Source organism: Bufo bufo, chromosome 1 (genome assembly GCF_905171765.1).
Source record: "Bufo bufo chromosome 1, aBufBuf1.1, whole genome shotgun sequence".
Classification (NCBI taxonomy): Eukaryota; Metazoa; Chordata; class Amphibia; order Anura; family Bufonidae; genus Bufo; species Bufo bufo.
Window position 1 is genome coordinate 620,292,035 of NC_053389.1, and position 23,778 is coordinate 620,315,812.

Genomic DNA, 23,778 nt, shown 5'->3' on the forward strand with positions numbered 1-23,778 from the left:
CTGGAAAATAATTTGATGACTTAGCCTCAGGATAGATCATCATTATCACATCAGCGGTGGTCCAAGAGTCGGCATCCCCGCTGACCAGCTGTTACAGGGAGTTGCTGAGCTCTGGTCGGCAATGCAGGCTCTTGGCAGCTTGCCATTGACAGCACCGTACATCATATAGTGGCAGTACTTGGCATTACAGCTCAGACCTATGGACTTGAATGGGGCTGAACTGCAACTAGGCCACATGACTGATGTACAGTGATGTCATTGGCCTAGGAAGAGGCTGCGGCGTTCAAGGCCTCTTCTAACAGCTGATTGGCAGGGGTCGCACCCCCGCAGATCTGATACTAACGACCTGTCCTGAGGATAAAGGCTCATGCACACAGTGCCTGGCCGTTCTGTGCATCAGTGACCGCAATTTGTAGTCCCCAATGCAGGGGCAACAAACATGCGGCTGCCGCAGACGGATCCAGACCCAGTCAACTTGAATAGGTCTCATCAGTCCGCACCACAGTGTGGAGGCACGGAACCCCACAGAAGTGAATGGGTCCGCATCCATGATGCAGTGCAAAAAAGGCCTGGGGCTGTATATTGCAGACCCAGCCGGGACACATTCGTGTGCATGAGCCCTAAATCATACATCTTTTCCTGGATAACCACTTTAATCCACCCCTGGGGAAGAGGGTATGTAAATGAGCTCTTAGCCAGCTTTTGGGTGACATAGCATGAGTTATAAGTGTGTAGGAGACGTCTGCGTTACAAATACTGAACACATATCTACAGGCAAATATGTGATGAAGTGAATATTGCGCAAAATGAAGTTCCAACTAACCTTTTGTTTTTGTAATTACATAACATAGGGTGCTTACTGTCTGTGTAAGGCTACTTTCACACTCGCCGTTTTGGCTTTCCGTTTGGGAGATCCGTTCAGGGCTCTCACAAGCGTCCAAAACGGATCAGTTTGCATTCTAATGAATTCTGAACGGAAAAGGATCCGCTCAGAATGCATCAGTGCAGTCTCCATTCCGCTTTGGAGACGCATCAAAACGCTGCTTGCAGCCTTCGGCTGATAAAACTGAGCCAAACGGGGACGGATCAGTTTTCATTGACAATAGAAAACGGATCCGTCCTGACACACAATGCAAGTCAATGGGGACGGATGCATTTTCTATGACAAATAGAAAACGGATCCGTCCCCCATTGACTTTCAATGGTGTCAAGACGGATCTGCCTTGGCCATGTTGAAGATAATAAAAACGGATCCGTTCTGAACGGATTGGTCCATGACGGATCAGCACAAAATCGAATGTGAAAGTAGCCTAACACAGCACACTCATAATGCAGAAGAGGAGATATTTGTAAGTTCTTTAGATCCAAGCACCATATAGGACTGTGTGCTGAAATAAATGGTATAGAAATACATTGGAGCTGCAAGGATACGTCAGATTTGCAGCTATGAAACTGGCTGACCTGTTGCAAGCACACTTGGCAGCTATAGACATCTGTATTGTCCCATGTTCATATGTGCCCGTATTGCTGAGAAATATGTAATTTTGTTATATGCAAAGCAGCCTCCGAAGCAATGGGGGGGGGGTTGCCTTTACACCTACAGCTCTGCGCTCTCTGCAACTGCCGCACCCCTCTCCCTTTGACAGACAGGCGTGGTGAAGCTTTCACACTTGGTCCTGTCAAAGTGCAGCACTTGCAGAGACAGCGGTGTCTCTAGGAGTAACGGCAACGCCCCATTGCTCCTAGAGGCTCCTCAGCATATATTAAATATATTTTCTCAGCTATGCAGACACAATTGAACATGGGACCAACGCATATGCCAAGCGCACATACAACAGGTTTCACAGGTACAAATCTGCTGACAGATGCCAGTCATATGTTAAAGCAGTAATACATCCTTGTCTTACCCTTGGCTCCATGCAATACCTTATATTTACCTGTAACTGAACCTATGGAAAGCAGCTGTTCTTCGTGTGCGCACACCCTTCATAGGACCAGATAGCAGGATTGGGCAATATGCACTGCAGGATGTGATGTCAGACAAAGGACATTGCTTTGCCAACCATCTCCGAATAACCCCAGTAACATGCAGGAGTTGTGGTATTAGGAAGTGAGGCGATTATCTGTAAGACCATTGACAAGAGATGAACAACTTTTGAGAAAAGGGAATCTCAGACAGGGTTTTTAAGACCCTATTGTGTACAGAACCACCATAGATGCTGAAGTTATTGGTAGCCATACAATAAACAGCCCACGCTATGCACAGTTACCAGGGCCAGAAACAATACTCCTCACACCCAAGATGCTGCTGCATTATCAGTTTGACACTTGCTCTGTTGGAGCAGGTTCACACAGGAAATAAAAATGATCTGGAAACTTTGGCCAATAGATTAAATCCAGTTTTATTTAGCTCCATGAACACAGATAAAGAGTATGAGGGTAATATTTGAAGTCAGTTTTTCTGTATTGATAGTCACATTTTTGTTTCCTCCTACGGGCTCACACTAACGAACATATTTTCTTTTCGTGTCCGTTCCAGTTTTATTGGGTGGACTGTATGCGGAAAACATTAATATAAAAAATAAAGTACTGTGTGCATTCCCCGTTTCGCAAAAACAAATAGAACATGTCCTATTATTGTCCGCATTACAGACAAGGATAGTACTGCTATATTAGGGGCCAGCTGTTCCATTCCGCAAAATACGGCATGCACACAGACGTCATCCGTATTTATGCGGACCGCAAAATACATAGTCGTGTGCATGAGGCCTAAGGCCTCATGCACACACCTGTATTTTTAGTCCACGTCTGATCTGCACTTGCAGATTGCACACAGACCAGTACATTTCTATGGGCGCAAAAAAAAAAACTGGACAGCACACAGATGTTATTCGTGTGTGGTCTGCATCTGGGCCAGACTTTGCAAATTATAGAAACGGTGCTATTCTTGTCCATTTTGCGGACAATAGGCTTTTTTTTACAGTAGGCCCAGTAAAAATTGTGGTATGTACACGGGGCGCATCTATTTTGCGGAGCGCAAAATGGATACCATCATGTGCATGAGGCCCTAAATCGCACATTCTTGTCTAGAGAGGAAAAAGGGGATACGTCCATGTTCAGCTCTGAACACTGGACAACCCCTTTAACTGGCGAGGTGACCCCACCAAGCCTATCCTAAAGATACAATACTTAGCTCTCAGAAAACCCTTCTGACCCATGCTATGAAGTTATTAATTTAATCTCTAACCTATATGTGGATGCTGGCTAAAAGATTCAACATTTTTAATGCAGCGCTGGATTATTCTTCTAGATTTTTAATGCTCCATAACAGTGCTGACAGCCAGTGTACATTTGCATTAGCTCAAAGAATTTTCCAGTTTCATTTTTCTTGTTCAGAGTCCAACAAGATTGAAGGAGGCACTTGCACAAGGATTTGGTCTCCAAGTTTATTGGAAATTATATAATACAAACATTTAAACACCACCCCCCCGTGGCGTTTTGAAGTTCATCCCAACAGTAGGCTGGGTCACTGCAGGTTGGATAGTCCGCCAAAGTCCTGAAATATGGGAGAGGAAGAGAAGAAAAAAAAAAAAAAAAAAAAAGTTAGGAAGATGCTTCAAACATCTGCATGTATTTTAGCAACTCTCTGGCCACCCAAACACCACCAGTATTTTATGGTTCAACTACTGAATGCAGGAGCCTAATCTCATTTATGTCCACATACACTGTAAGCAGTCATGTCCTGATGTTCATGTCGTGAATTGGAACACATTTATTAAACCACCGCAGAGCTCAATTTCTGAGATACTAAAATGGATCAGGCTTCCAAATGCAGCAGCATTGTGAAAGATACATGCTCCTCTAGTGGTAATAGGAGCACTCAATGTACTTTTAAGGCCACATGCGCACACTAGCACATTACACGTGATTTTGACAAGTCTGTAGCATAATAAATACAGTAGCATTAAAGGGGGTTTCTGGGATTACTATGTTGGTTTTGTTTTTTTTAACATATATGCTCCTATTCCCCATGTAGCCCCCCCCCCCCCCCCCCCCAAATTTGGATTCTCCAGACCAGTTCTGGCTCCATCCTGTATGTAGCACTTCCTGTTGCAGTATTCAACCAAACCCATGATGCATTTCTTTCTCTCACACAGCTCCAGCACCGCCCCTAGCTTATAGCTCCTCCCACCCAGTTACATAGACACACCCTTTTCTCTGCCCCACCTATGGGCATATCACAGGAAATAAACAGCTGTGGGGACATAGTCATGTGACCATCACAGAATGGAGAATAGGAGCAATAAAATGTAAAAGAAACACATTACAGCTACCTTCATAAATTATAGTTTTAAAAGATATGGATGCAAACCGGAAAACACCTTTAACGTCCATGAGATGTTCTAAATCTCACGCTTAGGCTACATGCACACGACCGTTGTGTGTTTTGTGGTCTGCCAATTGCGGATCTGCAATACACGGACGCCGTCCGTGTGCGTTCCGCAATTCAGACAGCCATTAATATAACTGCCGCAAAACGGACAAGAATAGGGCAAGTTATATATTTTTTGCGGACTACGGAACGGAGCAATGGATGCGGACAGCACACCGAGTGCTGTCTGCATCTTTTGCGGCCCCATTGAAGTGAATGGGATCGCATCCACGCCGCAAACACTGCGGCTCTGATGCGGAACAAAACAACGTTTGTGTGCATGAGGCCTTAAGATGTGGATTTAAAAATCTTCAGCATGTCAATTTATGTCATGGATCCATAGCAAATTCGCTGCAGAAATCCCTCACCGCCTTTAGGGTACGTTCACATCTGCGCTTTGAAATACAGAGGACAGCCTGCTGGATTTCACTGTATCCGGCATTGTCCGATACAGCTGTTCAGTGCTGGATCCCCATTGACTATAATGGGATCCAGCCTTTTTTTCAGCATAAATGTCAGGTTTTGATCGGGACAAATACTACTGCATGCAGCGGTTTTGGCCAGTCGACATTTATGCAGAACGCCTGCGGTATATCCAAACGCTACTGTGAACGTAGCCTTAATGAGGAAGCCATTTCTGCACCAAAAGTGTGCAAGACGTTTTGATGAGGATCTGAATCAAAATCTTCAAGCTGTAAATAAAAAAGCCAGAATAATCTCCTCCCTTGATGAAAGCTCATCCCATGTGACTGCGGAAACAATCCCATGTGACGAGACATCATCGCAGAAGCCTGGATTGTACAGAGACTGGAATAAGAGCAGTTTTTCACAGCAAATCTGCTTGAAATCAACATGGAATTCTCCTGTAGCCATTCTGCAACTTGTGCATGGAAACCAACAGAAAATGGAGACTTTCTTGTAATTCGGGGTAAAAATAAACTAACTGGAAAATATTATCCTGACATCTTTAAAAACAAATTTAAAACATGGAAAAAAATGCCAGCTTAAACCCCCTTTACACTGCTGGTGGGATAAGGTAATAATACACCACAACATAAACAGTAATGCCTTAGATTTAAGCTGTTTGAAAGGAACAGGGTTTGGGATGTACATGCGACAACCAAACACGGGAATATCTTTCATATGCTTTCCCTGCAGTATCAATGACCGGGTCACTGATCAAACCACAATCACTTTCGATGCAGGTGCTAGGAAAAACAGACAGATCCAAATATATATGGACGGGGGGGGGAGAGGGGAAAGAAATAGACCAATTCTTACCAGCAACTTCAGCATTTCCTTGGTGTCAGGGTCAACCTCAATGATCTCTTGGTCTAGGGCAGACACCTACACAGAAATAAGAGTTAGTTATTCCAATTATAACACTTACAAAGCAATGTTCTGGCCACAACTGAACTAGAAGTTTAGGGTTTGGTTGAGGGTACCATTAAACAGAGCCTTCAAAGCAAGTACAGTCAAACCTCTCCAAAAGACCACCCCGCTTATCCAAACCACGCTTCCATTGACATCTTCACCCAAGTTATAGTTACCCAAGTCACTTGAATGGGTCCACAATCACAGGTCGGAAGCCCACGGAAGCACTGAGTGCTTCCATGGTATTTGTCCGTGCCTCCGCACATCAAAAAATAGAACATGTTCTATTTTTTGCGGTGCGGACGGATCACCAACCCATTCAAGTTGAATGGGTCTGGATCCGTCACAGCTGCCGCATGGATGGGGCCCATGCATTGGGGACCGCAAATTGCGGTCCCCAATGCACAGAATGACCACACTACGGCCGTGTGCATGAGCCCTTAATGCACGTATGGTATTCCCCAAAAGGTCAAATTACACTTACGAGTCATAGAATAGTCCACTTTTAGGGTAGGTTCACATGGAGCTTTTCTGGAGCAGATTTTCCAGTCATCAACAGAAGTGGATTTGCAAGGAAATGGAAATATTTTTATTCCAAAGTTCCTCAAGTTCAGGGCAGGACCAGAGAATATGCATTAGTGTACCTCTGCATCCACATCCTCGCCAACATAAATTTGATGTGTTGGGGAACATATGGCATAGTCTGTCTGGGGTTTAATTAGAGTGGTTGCGATACAATTTTTTTTATTTGATTTCGATACCATAAAAAAGTATTCGATACTTGATACCATTCGATACTACGCGGAAAAAAAAATATATATAAAAACCTCCAAAAAAAGCCACGTGCATTCCGCATTATAAAAAAATGGTGAACCGCGCAGTTTATTTTTTTTCTGTTCCGGTGTTCACTCCATAGATTTTTTTTTATTTTATTAGTTTGGACTTTTCGGACGTGGAGATATGTAATATGTTTATTTATTTATTGTTTATATATAAAATTGGGAAAGGGGGTGATTTAAACTTAATATTTTGGTGTTAGTTTATTAATTTTTTACTTTTTATTTAATAACTATTAGCCCCCTTAGGGGTTAGAACCTGGGATCTTTTAATCCCTTGTCCTATTCACCCTAATAGAGCTCTATCAGGGTGAATAGGACCTCACACTCTCCCTGCTGCCCTGTGCATAGTGCACACAGCAGCAGGGAGCCGACTATGGCAGCCAGGGCTTCAGTAGCATCCTGGCTGCCATGGTAACCGATCGGATCTCCAGCGTTACACTGCTGGGGCTCCGATCGGAACTGCCACCAATGAGGAGGAGGGTAGGGGATCCTGTGGCCACTGCCACCAATGATGGGGTTGAGGTGAAGGGGCACACTGCGCTTATAATGTGAGAAGGGGATCGGGGGCAGAGTTCCGTATCATCTCCCGGTTCTTCTGTGGCGGGAGAGCCATCTTTGCTGCTCGTTGGTGAGCAGCACGCACTTCCACCGCCATGATGCCCCCCCGTTCCTTGTCGAAAAAGCTCAGTTTACTTTGCGCTTTCACTGAGCGCTTGCCCCTTAGCATCGATGTCTGGGACATGAGAGCAGGAAGAAATGCGCCATATTCCACGGCCGTGTTGCTGGATAGTTGCTGCTGTACCGCTGTTAAGCTTTCTCCCTGCTCAACATGCACAGCACTGTACATTGCATAGCAGCTGTGCTTGATATCGCACTCCGCCTCTTTCATGTTAATGGATCCGAGCTTAGGCCACGTGACCGACGAACGTGACGTCACTGGCCTAGAAAAAGCTAAGAAGGCCGTCGCACTCACAGGAGCGCTGGTGCCTTTTCAAACAGCTGATCAGCGGGGGTTCCAGGTGTCAGACCCCCACAGATCAGATACTGATGACCCATCCAGAGGATAGGTTATCAGTATTAACATGTCGGAAAACCCTTTTAACATACTCTGCTTAACAAAAATCTATAGTATAAAGATTAGTTCTGACAAACTAAACCTTTAGAATATCAACTAACGGACATAAAGAAGGTTTGTAATAGTGTGTATGTCAACTACAGGGCATCAGGAACAGTTTGATTTGTGAATTTAACAGACTGCACCATACAAGCTGTTACAAATAAATGCACATAAACTTGAATCCACACTACTGCTACCTGGGAACCCACCATGATCCCTACTAGGGATCGACCGATTATCGGTTTTACCGATATTATCGGCATCTATTTTGCCGATATACCGATAACGTATTGGGAACACAGAACGCGCTGCTCTCAGCGCTCTCTGTGTTCCCTCAGCAGCACCCTCCCCCTGTGCTGCTGCTGCCGCCAATTAGAGGAGAGAGGACAAATGAAGGGGAGGGGCTGTGGCCACCGCTCCACCAATGAAGATAAGTCTTTCATTAATTCATATACAGGAGGCGGGAGCTGGCTGCAGAATCACATAGCCGGCTCCCGACCTCTATGAGCTGTAGCTGCGATCTGCGGTAGTTAACCCCTTAGGTGCCGCGGATCGCAGCTACAGCTCAGAGGTCGGGAGCCAGCTATGTGATTCTGCAGCCAGCTCCCGCATATGAATTAATGAAAGACTCATCTTCATTGGTGGCGCAGTGCGCCCCCCAGTATTAATCATTGGTGGCGCAGTGCGCCCCCCCACCCCCAGTATTAATCATTGGTGGCAGTGGCCACAGGATCCCCTCCTATCGGAGCCCCAGCAGTGTAAGCCTGGGGCTCCGATCGGTTACCATGGCAGCCAGGACGCTATTGAAGCCCTGGCTGCCATGTTCAGCTCCCTGCTGCTGTGTGCACAAAGCACAGAGCAGCAGGGACAGTGTGAGATCCTATTCACCCTGATAGAGATCTATCAGGGTGAATAGGACAAGGGTTCTAGTCCCTAAGGGGGCTAAAAGTTAGAAAGAAATAAATATATATATTAAGTATAAATGAAAAATAAAGATTTACAAAAAATAAACATATTTACAAATAAATACACGTTAAACAATAAACATAAATTTTCAGCAGATTTGTGTAGGAAATTTTTTCTTCAAAAATGAAAATTCCCAGAATATCGGTATAAATTATCGGCTATTGGCCTGAAAGTTCACAAATTATCGGCCCTAAAAAAAAAAAAAAAAAAACCGAACTCCGCCCCCATTATAGTCAATGGGGACGGAGCGGCAGTCCGTGGGTACACATGAATTAGCGGCACGATTGATCAGACAGGCTGTTCACCCGCTGGAACAGCCTGCCGGACTCCCCTGCCACTAGTGTGAAAGTACCCTTAGGGTGCATTCACATGACCGTATAAATGGATCCGCATCCATTCTGCAGAACGGGTGCGGACCCATTTATTTCATTTCCGTTGTTCCATTCTGCGGCCCCGCAAAAAATATGGAGCATGTCCTGATGAATGGCAGGAAAGGTGTAAGCCATATCAGTACACCATAGACTTTTTCCAGGGGGCTGGTGTCCACAGAGAGGGCTCAGAGTGCCACCTCTGACACCCGTGCTATAGGTTCGCCACCACTGGACTAGGGGGAATGTTACAGGGGTTGTCTCATCATAGACAATGGGGGCATATCACTAGGATATATTGAGAACGGAGCCCCGCAAGGTGGTGGCTGGAGGACTCCAGTCCGGCCACCACCAAGCCTGTTCCCCATAGAAGTGAATGGGAGCGTACCGCGCATGCGCGGCTCCTGCTTCCATTCATTTTTATGGGGCCAACGGAAATAGCCGAGCCAGCGCTTGGCTATTTTCGCTGGCCCCATAGAAATGAATGGAGAGCGTCCGCGCAGTGCACCCTCCTTCACTTGCGGGGCTCCGGTCTAGATATAGGTGCGGGTCCCAGCAGTGGGACCCGCACCTATAAGACAATGGGGGCATATCCTAGCGATATGCCCCCATTGTCTACGATGAGACAGCCCCTTTAACACCCAGTTGTATAAAACATTCAGGAGGAATAACAGAGGAACGGAAAAGATGCTCCACAGTTATTTCAATTGCTATTGGTAGCCTGTGGATAAGTTAGCTCACTGGTGACAAAGAAACCAGAAGAAACTATGGCACAGAATGCAAACATTATGCTCATTAGGTTTATTTTGCCCTGTTTAAGACCTATTAAATATAACGGTAACAAAGCAGACCTATGTAATAATGTCAGCCTGCAGTGGGTCATGACAAAAAGCTAAATTACCAATGCAACAAAGGGCCAAAAAGAGGGTTTGACTTCAGTCCTGTGGGGCAATGTCACCAAGCTAGATGCAGTAAACCTGGATTTTACAACCATAAGAAAATGTATCTCTTATTACCACTCCCTGCATCACAAACATTGCTTAATAAAATAGCAGCAAGTAACAAGAACACAACAAAAAATGGTTTGCGTTGTCCGGATCCGTCATGTACTCCATTTGCCGGAAGTGCCCCCCGGATCCGTAACACCGCAAGTGAACTGAAAGCATTTGAAGACTGATCCGTCTTCAAAATGCGTTCAGTGTTACTATGGCAGCCAGGACGCTATTAAAGTCCTGGTTGCCATAGTAGTAGTGGGGAGCAGTATACTTACCGTCCGTGCGGCTCCCGGGGCGCTCCAGAATGACGTCAGAGCGCCCCATGCGCATGGATGACGTGATCCATGCGATCACGTCATCCATGCGCGTGGGGCGCCCTGACGTCACTCTGAAGCGCCCCGGGAGCCGCACGGACGGTAAGTATACTGCTCCCCACTACACTTTACCATGGCAAACAGGACTTTAGCGTCCTGGCAGCCATGGTAACCATTCAGAAAAAGCTAAACGTCGGATCTGGTAATGCGCCGAAACGACGTTTAGCTTAAGGCCGGATCCGGATTAATGCCTTTCAATGGGCATTAATTCCGGATCCGGCCAGTGTTCAGGATTTTTGGCCAGAGCAAAAAGCGCAGCATGCTGCGGTATTTTCTCCGGACAAAAAACGTTCCGGTCCTGAACTGAAGACATCCTGAACGGATTTCTCTCCATTCAGAATGCATTGGGATAATCCTGACGACGGAACTCTATGCCGGAACAGAACAACGCAAGTGTGAAAGAGCCCTAAGAGATATTCCAATACATAAACAGCAACCCTGTTATTAGGACAGTTTACTATATAAACCAGAAAATAGTGCAATGTACAAGGTTCATGGGAGATCAGCGTCTCCCCCATCATGTCTGGACTCTTACCTCGGGGACATAGTTATCCCTTCTCTCCCTCTCCTCCTCCTGCAGTTTGATAGAGATGCCTCTGACGGGGCCTCTCTGGATGCGCTTCATTAGATGTGTGACATACCTGCAGAGAAAGTCACAGTACACCATGTAACACTGTAAACTGTGCCCAGAATAGAAGTGCTGTGCGAACGTTACAGGGTTTGAAAGATACCAAATAACCTACAAACACGGGAAATCGTTCACTAGTGCTCTTCCTGCAGTATCAATGACCGGGTCACAAGCAGAGCCACAATCACTTTCGATGCAGGTTGGACAATACAAGGCAATGGTTGAAATACACTGAGCTCCGTAAGACCTCGTTCACATTCCCGTGTCTGACATCTGTGAAAATATCAACTGTAAAGATGTCCGTGAAGGATCTGCGTTTGGTCCATGTCTCCTTCTGTTAGTCCTTCATAAGTCATCCGTATTCCAAGGACACTGCTCAGCTGAAAAATCATCTCCAGAGCATCTCCTTCCAGTGGTCAGTGTAAAACAGACCAAACATGTATGCCATCTGTGTTGGCAGTGGGTTTTTCACTGACCCATTGACTTCAATGGGCGTGTTTCTTCAGCATCACGGATCAAAGTAATGCATTCGCCCGTGATTATATCACTGACTCATGGTCAGCAAAAAACTACTGACCACAAAAAAAATATATATATCAATGGGTTACGTAGGCTGTCATTTAAAAAAAACGGAAATGTGAATGATGCCTTAGGGAAGGTTGACACCAGCCGGATACTTCCTATTATAGTCAATGGTGTCCATTGGTAAATGGATCTGGCCACTTTTTGGTATACTTGCTGGTTTTCTCTGCAGGATCAGTTAAACGGAGGTGTGAACCTACCCTTAGAATACAAAAGGTGGGAAAACAATTGATAAACGTAGGATACACAGCCGATTCTGAGGTATCCACATGATCCTTGCGCTGCTTCTAACTGTTCATTTTAGCGATCGGCGGGGTCTCCATCGAAACCGTCAACGGCTATGACACTAAGGTTTTTTCCAAAGTGCGGTGACTCTTTAGTTAAAGAGCCTATACTCACATAATAAATCCACTGCTACAGGTCAATCTTTACCTGGCATATCCACCTACCCATGTGACTGCTGCAGCCAATCACTGGCCTATGCAGTGTACAATAGGAGCACCCAAGCATTTTTTCCAATCTGAGAAAACCCCTCTTTAGGTGCATTCACAAAGGACAGAAAATCTGTCAAAAAAAAAAAAACTCCACTGCAGATTTTGATGTGGATTATACCCTCTCCGCTGAGGAGGGTGAAACCCACAGTTAAGACCCGCATCATAAAACGGACACGCGGCAGATTTCAAATTTGCACCACAGGTTGACATATGCGGCGTGTGATCCACTTTGTTGGTACTGCCCAGCACTACGGATCTGCCACATGTGAACATGGCGTTAATCACAAGCCCTCCTCGCTCACACGTCTGACACTGAAGAGCACCTATTGGCAGCGTCGCTTACCCAGCGATCTTGTTGCGCAGCTTTTTGCTAGGGATGATGGCGATCTCCTCACACACGCGCTTGTTGCTGTGAAAGTCATTGCCCAGCCGGGTGTAGTACTTTTCAATGATGACCCGAGCGGCCTTCTTTACGGTCTTAGTTCGGACGCGTCCCTAAACGAACAAGCAAAAGTGAGCCACAAAAACATACATTTTAGACAAGTGCCTTTTAAGAAGGTGTAGCCGATAGTCTTCTACAGGTCAAAAGGCCTAGGCGGCCAACAGCGAAGACCCCAGTCACTCATAACCAGTCTACCCACTGCAGCCAGTGCCAACAGCTCAGCACCCACACTAGAACTGTGTGAAAGTTACAGGGTTCGGCAGCCATAGCGAACGGTCTCCAAACACGGGAAAAGCTTTCACCGGATTCTCTGCCTGCAGTATCAATGACCGGGCCACGTCCAGGACCACAATCACTTTCGATGCAGGGCGTCCATCTAACTCAAGGAGCCTCCATACTAACAGATCAGCAACCTCCGCCTAGTCTACTACAACTCCCAGAATTCACCTTTCACTTCTATGGGTGTTACAGGAACAGCCGAGCAAGGGTGCATGCTGAGCGTTGTAGTTTCATAGGCCTAAAGGTTGCAGACCCCTGTAGTAGGGCACCACCAGCAACCTACCGTCCACGTCTCACAAGACACATAGGTACAATGGAATCCCCGGCCACATACCGCCCCATCGGGTGGAGGCCACAATCCCCGGCCTGTGCTGCGGCCGCTACCGGGAAAAGCACTTCATGAGACCGCCCGAACAGCACCGCCTCACGGAGGAGACCGGCATGCCACCACTGCATGAGGCTTTACACCGCGGCAGCGGCCAGACACCCAGAACGGCAAGCGGGGCGCCATGACACCCTCACAGCACGGAAAGCAGCCGCTGCTCCCCGCCAGGATGGGAAGCCGCAGCTAATATCCCAGGCCGCCACATCATGAGGGTGTCAAGTGACCATCGCTGGGTCGGACAAGGTGAGACTCAGGGTTCTGGATGAGGATGATGAGGGATTGTACAGGAGACAGACTCAGAAAGCAGACCCACCATGTTGGACCGAGCTGGTAGAAGAGGGCAAAGGATGCCGGGAGCGAGGCTATAAACAGGCGGAAGCGAGATTGGGAAGGGCGCTGTCGCTGGCGGCCACTAGTGGCGTGGAGGGATGTTGCAGCTGGGATTGATTCATGCAGAGGTAGTGATACAAGTTCAGAAAGGTGTTTCAGACATCCCAACTTCTTTAGGAGGGACAGTCCCTCTTTTTTCACTCAAGTCCCTCTTTTTGACCTGTGGAATTAATGCATAAATGTGCATTAATAAATTTACTAAATTGCTCCTTGCTAAAGTCTCTGTATGGATTGCCTGTATATCAGGGGCGTTTGTAGGGTCTCAAAAGGTCCGGGGCCCAAGCCCCAATGAATATGGCCCAGTTCTCGACCCTCCCCCCGCATTTTGCTGTACTTGCTATGCAGCAGTACATACCTCTCACATCCAGGGCCTCCCAGGTGACGTCTCCTCCGATGTAGATCTTTTCTGTCATCTTCTCCTTTTGGTCCGTACAACGTTCAGACGCGCCTCGTCTCTGCAGAGTGTGACACACATTCATCTTAGAGTCCCATGTAAATAACATCACACCATCTATCCAGCCCCCTCCAATATACAGTCCCATGTAAATAACATCCCTCTCTATCTACAGCCCCCTCCAAAATACAGTTACATGTAAATAACATCACCTCCTTCCCATCTGCCTTCAACATACAGTCCCAAGTAAATAATATCACCCCCTCCCCAGCCGTCTCCAACATGCAATCCCATGTAAACATCACCCCCTCAACATTCAGCCGCATGTAAATAACATCATTCCCCCCACCAGCCACCTTCAACATACAGTCCCATGTATATAACATTGCCCCTCAACATTCAGTCCCATGTAAATAACATCACTCCCTCCCACAGCCGCCATCAACATACAGTCCCATGTAAATAACATCACTGTCTTCCCAGCCCCTTCCGACATGCAGTCACATGTAAATAACATCACTCCCTCCCAGAGCTGCCTCCAACATTCAGTCCCATGTAAATAATATCACTCCCTCCCACAGCCACCATCAACATACAGTCCCATGTAAATAACACGACCCCCCCAGCCACTTCCAACATACAGTCCCATGTAAATAACATCCCACCCTCCCCTAGCCCCCTGCAACATACAGTCCCATGTAAATAACATCACTCCCTCCCTAAGCCACCATCAACATACAGTCCCATATAAATAACATCACCCTGCCCCAGTCCCCTCCAACATACAGTCCCATGTAAATAACATCAGTCCCTCCTACAGCCTCCATCAACATACAGTCCCATGTAAATAACATGACCCCCCCAGCCACTTCCAACATACAGTCCCATATAAATAACATCACCCTGCCCCAGCCCCCTCCAACATACAGTCCCATGTAAATAACATCAGTCCCTCCTACAGCCACAATCAACATACAGTCCCATGTAAATAATATCCCTCCCTTCAGCCCTAAAATACAGTCCCAGTTAAATAAGCACAACTCCCAGCATTGCTCTGCCTCTCCCTTCACTAACCTCTCCTCCTGTAGCAGACATCACCACAGCTTCTTCCCCCAGGACTTCTCCTCTTCACTGCTGTCCTCTCCTGCACTGGTCACATGATGGTGACATCATCGCAGGTCCTTCTCACTGCCTATTTTACTGGTCACATGACCTGTAATGTCACCACAGGTCCGTCAGATCTTCCACTGCATTAGATTCAATTGTTATGCCCCTGAGGACGGCAATACAGTTGGATCTATCTGGCAGGCAGGGCCTGGGACAAAACATCAGGGGCTCAGGCCCCGAATGTTTTAACCTAGCAACGCCCCTGCTGTATATTAGACCATAAATACATTATTTTGTGCTATTTGGACCTTAAAATATCTATAATCTGATGATTTATGTGCTAATATTTAAATGGCTATTGAAGCGCAAGAAAAAAATTGTCCCAGAGGCTCCACTTGCTGTAAAAAAATAAAGAAACTTACACTCCTCTAACTGATCCCCAGCTGCTGCAGTTCTGACAGAGTGAGTAATTACGATTTGGGCGGAGTTGGAGGCGTGGCCTAGTATGAAAAAAAACTGCCTTGTTGCTGCCGCACATATTTGTCCCTTTTTGCAGTTTTCAAAAGTTGGGAGGTATGATGTAATCAGAGGCAGACTGGGAACTTAAAGGGGTATTCCGGTAGATACAAGTTATCCCCTATCCACAGGATAGGCCGCAGTGATGGCTAACCTCCGGCACTCCAGCTGTGGTGAAACTACAACTCCCAGCATGCTCCATTTATTTCTATAGAGTTCTGAGAACAGCCAAGCAAGTGTGAATCTTGGGAGTTGTAGTTTTACCACAGCTAGAGTGCCAGAGGTTAGCCATTTGATAGTGGATAACTATCAGATTGGTAGGGGTCCTACCACTGGGAGCCCCACCAATCACGAGAAAATGGGCTCCATACCCCTTGCAGGCCCCTCTCTGCATCCCTGAAATGACATGCGGGCGACCGCTCCACTAATTTCTATGGGAGCGATAGGACCCCCACTGATCTGATTGTTATCCCCTATCTATGCATAGGGGATAACTTGTACCTACCGGAATACCCCTTTAAGGGTATGTTCAGACAAAATCCGCTGCGCTGTGGGTTCTGACCTGCTCCAGGTTTAGCTCTACTGAGCGAAACCAACTAAACCATGAGCAGGCTCCCGCTGTGGCTTTGGGATGGGTCAGAGCAGTAACCACCCCAGGAATGGACCTGTACATCCTTGCCATGGTCTTGAAAACCGCAGTGTGGCACAGTACCAGCAAAGTGTATGAGATTACACAAAATCTCATGCACGTTTTGCATTTTTTTCCATGCGTAAATTGACCAGCCGTGCAGATTTCCAAATCCGCAGTATGTCAATTATGTTTGCAGGATTTCACCCTTTTTCCAATAAAGGGCAAAATCTGCAGCAAAACCGCATCTAATCCGCAATTAGAAGTGGTTGATTTTGCTGCGCATATGGTGCAGAAATGCACAGAAATCCAGATCTTATGTGCTTTCACCCTCGCTCATGCAGGTGGCCTTAGATTACTATGTACCCAGCCAGCTGCAGTATGGAGGGCTTGGGTGCCCCCTGGTCATCAGCCCGCCAGATAATTACCCTGTAAGGCCTATGGCCAGTCCACCCCTGCATCTAATAGAAAGTTTCTCCATTTGTGGCAAAAACTCAACAAACTCACAATATACAGTAATCCCCAAAGTGTGCAGCAATATGCAGAACTGGAGTGTAAGTTGCCACCCTGCTCACTTCGTGGATGGTGTGTCACTGCTGATATCCTCTCTACACTTGTGTTGCATAGGGGTAATATTTGAATCACATCCACCTTTTCACTACCTCTAGCTGTGCTCAAACTCAAAAACATTTCTTTTAGGGCTGTTTCACACGAGCGGATGCCGTGCGTGACATCCGCTCCGTGAATGACAGCCAAGACCCGATGCAGACTGCAGAGGCACGGAGCATTAACATGACTGATAATGCTCCGTACCTCTCTGTGATCTCTTTACTACGAAATCACAGGGAGATAAAGTTGTCACTGTGATTTCGTAGTAAAGAGATCACAGAGAGGCACGGAGCATTATCAGTCATGTTACTGCTCCGTGCTTCTGCTGTCCGCATCGGGTCTTGGCTGTCATTCACGGAGCGGATGTCACGCACGGCATCCGCTCGTGTGAAACAGCCCTTAGGCTTCATACACACGGCCATGTTAGTATTTTGGTCAACAAACAACAGATCCCCCAAAAATATTTTCCCACTCCTATCAATAGAAAAGACAATTTGTGTCAGTGCTGGGAGCGCATGGTGACGTCATCACGTTGGGAGCACAGGTCCTTCTGCATCCAGAGAGGAGTGACTGCCTCTGCACGTGGATGAGGTGAGTAATTATTATTATTTTTTTAACCCCTAAAAGGTAATTTTCACTAGTGTATCTGTTTTTAACAGCCATTAGACAGATGCACTCCTGTGTAACAGCCTTTAAAAACAATCCCATTGATTTTAATGGAGTCCATCTGGTTCTGAACATGGCCAAAAATAGTACATGTCCTATTTTTTGACAGGGGCTATTCACTGTTTGTTACAAAAAAAACGGCCATGTCAATAGCCCTATTGACTTCGATTGGTTCTAAAAACTGCTGTCACACAGCCGTTTTTTTTCACTGTTGTGTGAATGTAGTCTAAGATTAGGCAGTGTGAAAAAATAACTAATACTCACCAGCAGTGATGGTCAGTTCGCAGTGTTCGCCAGCGAACACATGCAGGCTGCCATCTTGACTCACCCGTCCGCCGATGCACAGGTAAACCCTTACCTGTGCCTGTGCCGGGAGCCGGTCTGAAATCAAATGCGGTCACTGGGAGCAGGCAGTTCCGAGAACAGCCGCCGGGGGCCTTCATTGGGCTGTTCTCGGAACTGCCTGCTCCCGGTGACCGCATTTGATTTCAGACCGGCTCCCGGCACAGGCATAGGTAAGGGCTTACCTGTGCATCACCGGACGGGTGAGTCTGGCTTACCTGTGCATCACCGGACGGGTGAGTCTACCTTACTAAAGATGGCAGCCCGCATGTGTTCACTGGCGAACACTGCGAACTGGCCATCACTGCTCACCAGTTCAATCATTTGCCGTTCCAGCGACACCACCTCAATGGTCCTGCAGCAATTACATCACACATCATTCATGTCACCACTGCAGCCAATCACTGGCCACGGTGGTCATGTGCATGTGCTGTACAGTGATTGGCTGCAGTGGTCATGTCAATGATGTAAATGTTGTCATCACCCACTTTTTAAATAGAAAAGTGTCGAGAGCAGCGGAAAATCGCAAAAAGTTGCAAATTATTGCGAAAGTGTATATTGCACAAAAAACTGTTACTGAGAGCTGGCATTCATCCAATGATCAATTTTCCCCAATGTGTTACAAAATAGTGTGCTATATAAAGTGCTATGGAAATTGATGGCGCTATATTAATAAATAACATTCTTCATCATGCGCTCTACACAGAGGTCATGATGGTGTAGTGAGGGATTTAGACAGGCAGATTGTCGGGAATGAACGTTCCTGCTCGTTCATCGGGGGAAATGATCATTAGTGCAGGCGGTCTAAATAGTGATCTGCTGCCCAGAAACAATGTAATGTAATGATTGGTTTCTTTCAGAGGTTTCTTTCTCTGAATCCTGAACTATTGCTTTTTCCCATTGCAGGCCAACCATCTGACACATCACACACAGAAAATCCTCAAAAATACACAGCACAAAAGTAGGGTGGTGAAACTAGCTAAAGGGGTTGTGGAGGAATACAAAAACATAGAAACATAGAACATAGAATGTGTCGGCAGATAAGAACCATTTGGCCCATCTAGTCTGCCCAATATACTGAATACTATGGATAGCCCCCGGCCCTATCTTATATGAAGGATGGCCTTATGCCTATCCCATGCATGCTTAAACCCCTTCACTGTATTTGCAGCTACCACTTCTGCAGGAAGGCTATTCCATGCATCCACTACTCTCTCAGTAAAGTAATACTTCCTGATATTACTTTTAAACCTTTGCCCCTCTCATTTAAAACTGTGTCCTCTTGTAGCAGTTTTTCTTCTTTTAAATATGCTCTCTTCCTTTACCGAGTTGATCCCCTTTATGTATTTAAAAGTTTCTATCATATCCCCTCTGTCTCTTCTTTCTTCCAAGCTATACATATTAAGGTCCTTTAACCTTTCCTGGTAAGTTTTATCCTGCAATCCATGTACTAGTTTAGTAGCTCTTCTCTGAACTCTCTCTAGAGTATCTATATCCTTCTGGAGATATGGCCTCCAGTACTGCGCACAATACTCCAAGTGAGGTCTCACCAGTGTTCTGTACAGCGGCATAAGCACTTCACTCTTTCTACTGCTTATACCTCTCCCTATACATCCAAGCATTCTGCTGGCATTTCGTGTTGCTCTATTACATTGTCTTCCCACCTTTAAGTCTTCTGAAATAATTACTCCTAAATCCCTTTCCTCAGATACTGAGGTCAGGACTGTGTCAAATATTCTATATTCTGCCCTTGGGTATTTACGCCCCAGGTGCATTATATTGCACTTATCCACATTAAATTTCAGTTTCCAGAGTTCTGACCATTCTTCTAGTTTTCCTAAATCCTTTTCCATTTGGCGTTTCCCTCCAGGAACATCAACCCTGTTACATATCTTTGTGTCATCAGCAAAAAGACAAACCTTACCAGCGAGGCCTTTTGCAATATCACTTATGAAGATATTAAACAAAATCGGTCCCAGTACAGATCCCTGTGGAACCCCACTGGTAACATGACCTTGTTTTGAATGTTCTCCATTGACTACAACCCTCTGTTGTCTGTCACTCAGCCACTGCCTAATCCACTCAACAATATGGGAGTCCATGCTCAATGACTGCAGTTTATTGATAAGTCTTGTATGTGGGACAGTGTCAAAAGCCTTACTAAAATCTAGATATGCGATGTCTACTGCACCTCCACCGTCTATTATTTTATTCACCCAGTCAAAAAAATCTATAAGATTTGTTTGACATGATCTCCCTGAAGTAAACCCATGTTGTTTTTCATCTTGCAATCCATGGGATTTTAGATGTTCCACAATCCTATCCTTTAATAGGGTTTCCATTAATTTGCCTACTATTGATGTCAGACTCACTGGTCTATAGTTGCTTGATTCCTCCCTACTACCTTTCTTGTGAATGGGCACGACATTTGCCAATTTCCAATCTTCCGGGATGACTCCTGTTACTAATGATTGGTTAAATAAATCTGTTAACGGTTTTGCCAGCTCACCACTAAGCTCTTTTAATAATTTTGGGTGTATCTCATCAGGCCCCTGTGAGATACACACAGGAGGGGTGACCTGCGGGGACCGTACAGGAAAGGGGACCGTACAGGAGGGGTGACCTGCGTGGACCGTACAGGAGGGGTGACCTGCGGGGACAGTACAGGAGGGGTGACCTGCAGGGACAGTACAGGAGGGGTGACTGCACAGGAGGGGTGACCTGCGGGGACCTACAGGAGGGTCACTACAAATAACTTGACCAGCTAAAACAGTACAGATTTGGTTAAATAGAGATGTAAGGCCTGTTTTATTTTTGCGCTGTGTGACAGGTATAGGTTTAATCACAGAATCAGATTTCTATCAGCACGCTAGCGTGTGTCTTAGGTTTTTCTGAATGACACTATCAGTACCTTCAATGTAAGATATTCTTTTTGGGAAACATGGCTGCTTTCTTCCAGTGGAGCTGAGCTGCAATACCAGGTACAACCCTTGGACAGGGATAATGCTGTTTTTTTTTTTTTTTTTTTAGAAAGCAGCAATGTTTTAGTAATTTTAATTAAAAATGGGGTCACCATGGAATATAATAATAACCAGCTGCTGTTTGCTAACTGCTCCAGTTCCTGCTCCTCTCCAGTTCCTGTTCTCGGGTTCAACACATCAGAAATGGCTTGGCGTGAGCTGCCTCAGACATGGCTTGTGTCTAAACTCCATACGGCCTAAGGACCTTGTGATATCATAGGGTCATGTGACATGCGAAAGCCACGTGGGTTTGAAGCAACTGTGGGATGTAATATCTACATCCAATGTACGGTGGTAATAAAAATTAGTAACATGATACAAAAATAATAATAGCCCTAATGATGATCACTTTCAAATTGAGGCTTTGCATGTCATGTTCCCCTGTGACATCACAAGATCCTGACGGCGCGTGGAGTTTAGACACTACCCTCAGGCATTTATTTACTGAGTCTAAATTTTGAATAAAAAAAAGGCACACAGCACAACAATGCAGAAAAAAAACTTTATTCAGAAGAGTAGATACTATATGTAAAGCAAGTACAATTCCTAATCTGGAGAAATTCAATAAGATCAGTATCTACACCAATGTTTCTCAAACTGTGGCTTTCCAGCTGTTCTTAGTAGGTCAGTTATCAGGGCATGATAGGAGTTGTAGTTTTGCAACCACTGAAGAGACACAAGTTGAAGATCATTGATCTACCTAAAAAAACAATGGTCTCCAACCTGTAGCTCCCTCTATCTGTTGAAAACTACAACTCTCAGCATGTTGGGAGTTGTAGTTTCAGAATAGCTGGAGTGCCACAGGTTGGAGATCCCTAATCTAAAGGGTAAGAGACAGAAATATAAATAAAAAAAGAACTGTGGTATTTGATTTCAACGGGTCTATTAGTGTACGGCCACACGGTCAGGTTTCTGCATGCAGTTTTGGAAGCCAAAACCAGGAGTGAATAAAAAAAAAAAAAAGTCATATCTGACCTTTATACTTTCTCTCTTTTTATGATCCATTCCTGATTTTGGCTTCCAAAACTGCCTCCAGAAACCTGACGGAGTGGTCGTACCCTTAGGCTACTTTCACACGAGCGTTCGGGTGTCCGCTCGTGCGCTCCGTTTGAAGGGGCTCACGAGCGGCCCCGAACGCATCCGTCTGGCCCCAATGCATTCTCAGTGGAGGCGGATCCACTGAGAATGCATTCGCCTGCCAGCGCTCAGCCTCCGCTCCGCTCAGTGAGCGGACACCTGAACGCTGCTTGCAGCGTTCGGGTGTCCGCCTGGCCGTGCGGAGGCGAGCGGATCCGTCCAGACTTACAATGTAAGTCAATGGGGACGGATCCGCTTGAAGATGACACCATATGGCTCAATCTTCAAGCGGATCCGTCCCCTATTGACTTTCAATGTAAAGTCTGAACGGATCCGCTCAGGCTACTTTCATACTTAGAAAATTTTCTAAGTTTTAATGCAGACGGATCCGTTCTGAACGGATGCGAACGTCTGCATTATCGGAGCGGATCCGTCTGATGAAACATCAGACGGATCCGCTCCGAACGCTAGTGTGAAAGTAGCCTAAGTGTATAAGTCAATTATACATGGTCAGATAAAATAACTTTTTCATTTACTTTACTATTTCTATTGAAAGGGCTATTCCGAGGTCATCAATATCAGACTGGTGGAAAGCTGTCACTCTATGGTGATGACATTCTCGTGAGTTGGGCTGACGCTGGATCTTGTCTTGAGGCTTTGCTTGACATTGTTGATGAATATGACTTATATTCTGGTTTAAAAGTCAACTGGGGAAAGTCTTCTTTGTAGTTTTTGGACGACATTGAGTGGGTTGTCATATCACATTGTGCTAAATTGATGGTCATGTGACCCCATACGACTGCTTATATCACCATATGCGCTTAAAAGGGTTTTTCAAGATTATATATTTTTCCCTTTATCCAATGGAACCTGTGAAGAAGAGATCTATCCTCACCAGCCACTCTGTTTGGGCTCTGTGGCTCCTGGGTGGTCTTCACCAGAATTCTGGTCCCTGCCTGTAAACTTCCTGAATGGATGGGGTGACGTGCACTGCTGCAGCCAATTACTGGTCTCAGTGGTGATGTGAGTCATGTGTTTTTGGGGACATGTCAACACTGAGGTCAGTCAATGGATGCAGCGGCGCAAGTGAACATGTCATTGCAGGTAGTTTATAGGCGGTAAACAGAAGTCTGGTGATGACATCTGGTGATCGAGCCACAGAGCGTGAAAAGAGCAGTAAGGAGCACAGTAAAGCTCTCTTCACAGATCCTGCTGGTTGGAGTAAATAAAAAAAAAACTCAGTAAGGTTTGGGAGGGCTTGCCTCTCTCATGGGCCAGAAAAATATTTTTTAAATGGTACTGGTGACTAAATTATTGTACAGTATCTCACAAAAGTGAGTACACCCCTCAAATTTTTGTAAATAGTTTATTATATCTTTTCATGGGACAACACTGAAGAGCTGACACTTTGATGCAATGTAAAGTAGTCAGTGTACAGCTTGTATAACAGTGTACATTTGGTGTGTCCTCAAAATAACTCAACACACAGCCATTAATGTCTAATCTGCTGTCACCAAAAGTGAGTACCCCTAAGTGAAAATGGCCAAATTGTACCCAATTAGCCATTTCCCTCCCCGGTGTCAAAAGACTCGTTAGTGTTACAAGGTCTCAGATGTGTTAAATTTGGGGTTTTCACTCTCACAGTCTCTCATACTGGTCACTGTAAGTTCAACATTGCACCTCATGGCAAAGAACTCTCAGAGGATCTGAAAAAAAGAATTGTTGCTCTACATAATGATGACTGTAACGAGGGG

General features: G+C 45.8%; 1 protein-coding gene and 3 non-coding genes across 4 annotated transcripts; all 4 read right to left on the minus strand.

Moving 5' to 3' along the window:
- Positions 1-3,424: 3,424 nt before the first annotated feature.
- On the minus strand, positions 3,425-13,677 carry RPS17 (ribosomal protein S17). Its single transcript, XM_040413777.1, is given in 6 exon segments — positions 3,425-3,529; positions 3,532-3,556; positions 5,714-5,779; positions 11,001-11,106; positions 12,513-12,664; positions 13,589-13,677. Coding segments are annotated over 6 exon segments (408 nt in total). The 5' UTR covers positions 13,592-13,677; the 3' UTR covers positions 3,425-3,473.
- On the minus strand, positions 5,514-5,639 carry LOC120987430. Its single transcript, XR_005776033.1, has one exon. It is a non-coding gene; the product is annotated as a small nucleolar RNA SNORA71 (small nucleolar RNA).
- On the minus strand, positions 11,167-11,294 carry LOC120987432. Its single transcript, XR_005776035.1, has one exon. It is a non-coding gene; the product is annotated as a small nucleolar RNA SNORA71 (small nucleolar RNA).
- On the minus strand, positions 12,849-12,980 carry LOC120987431. Its single transcript, XR_005776034.1, has one exon. It is a non-coding gene; the product is annotated as a small nucleolar RNA SNORA71 (small nucleolar RNA).
- Positions 13,678-23,778: the final 10,101 nt, after the last annotated feature.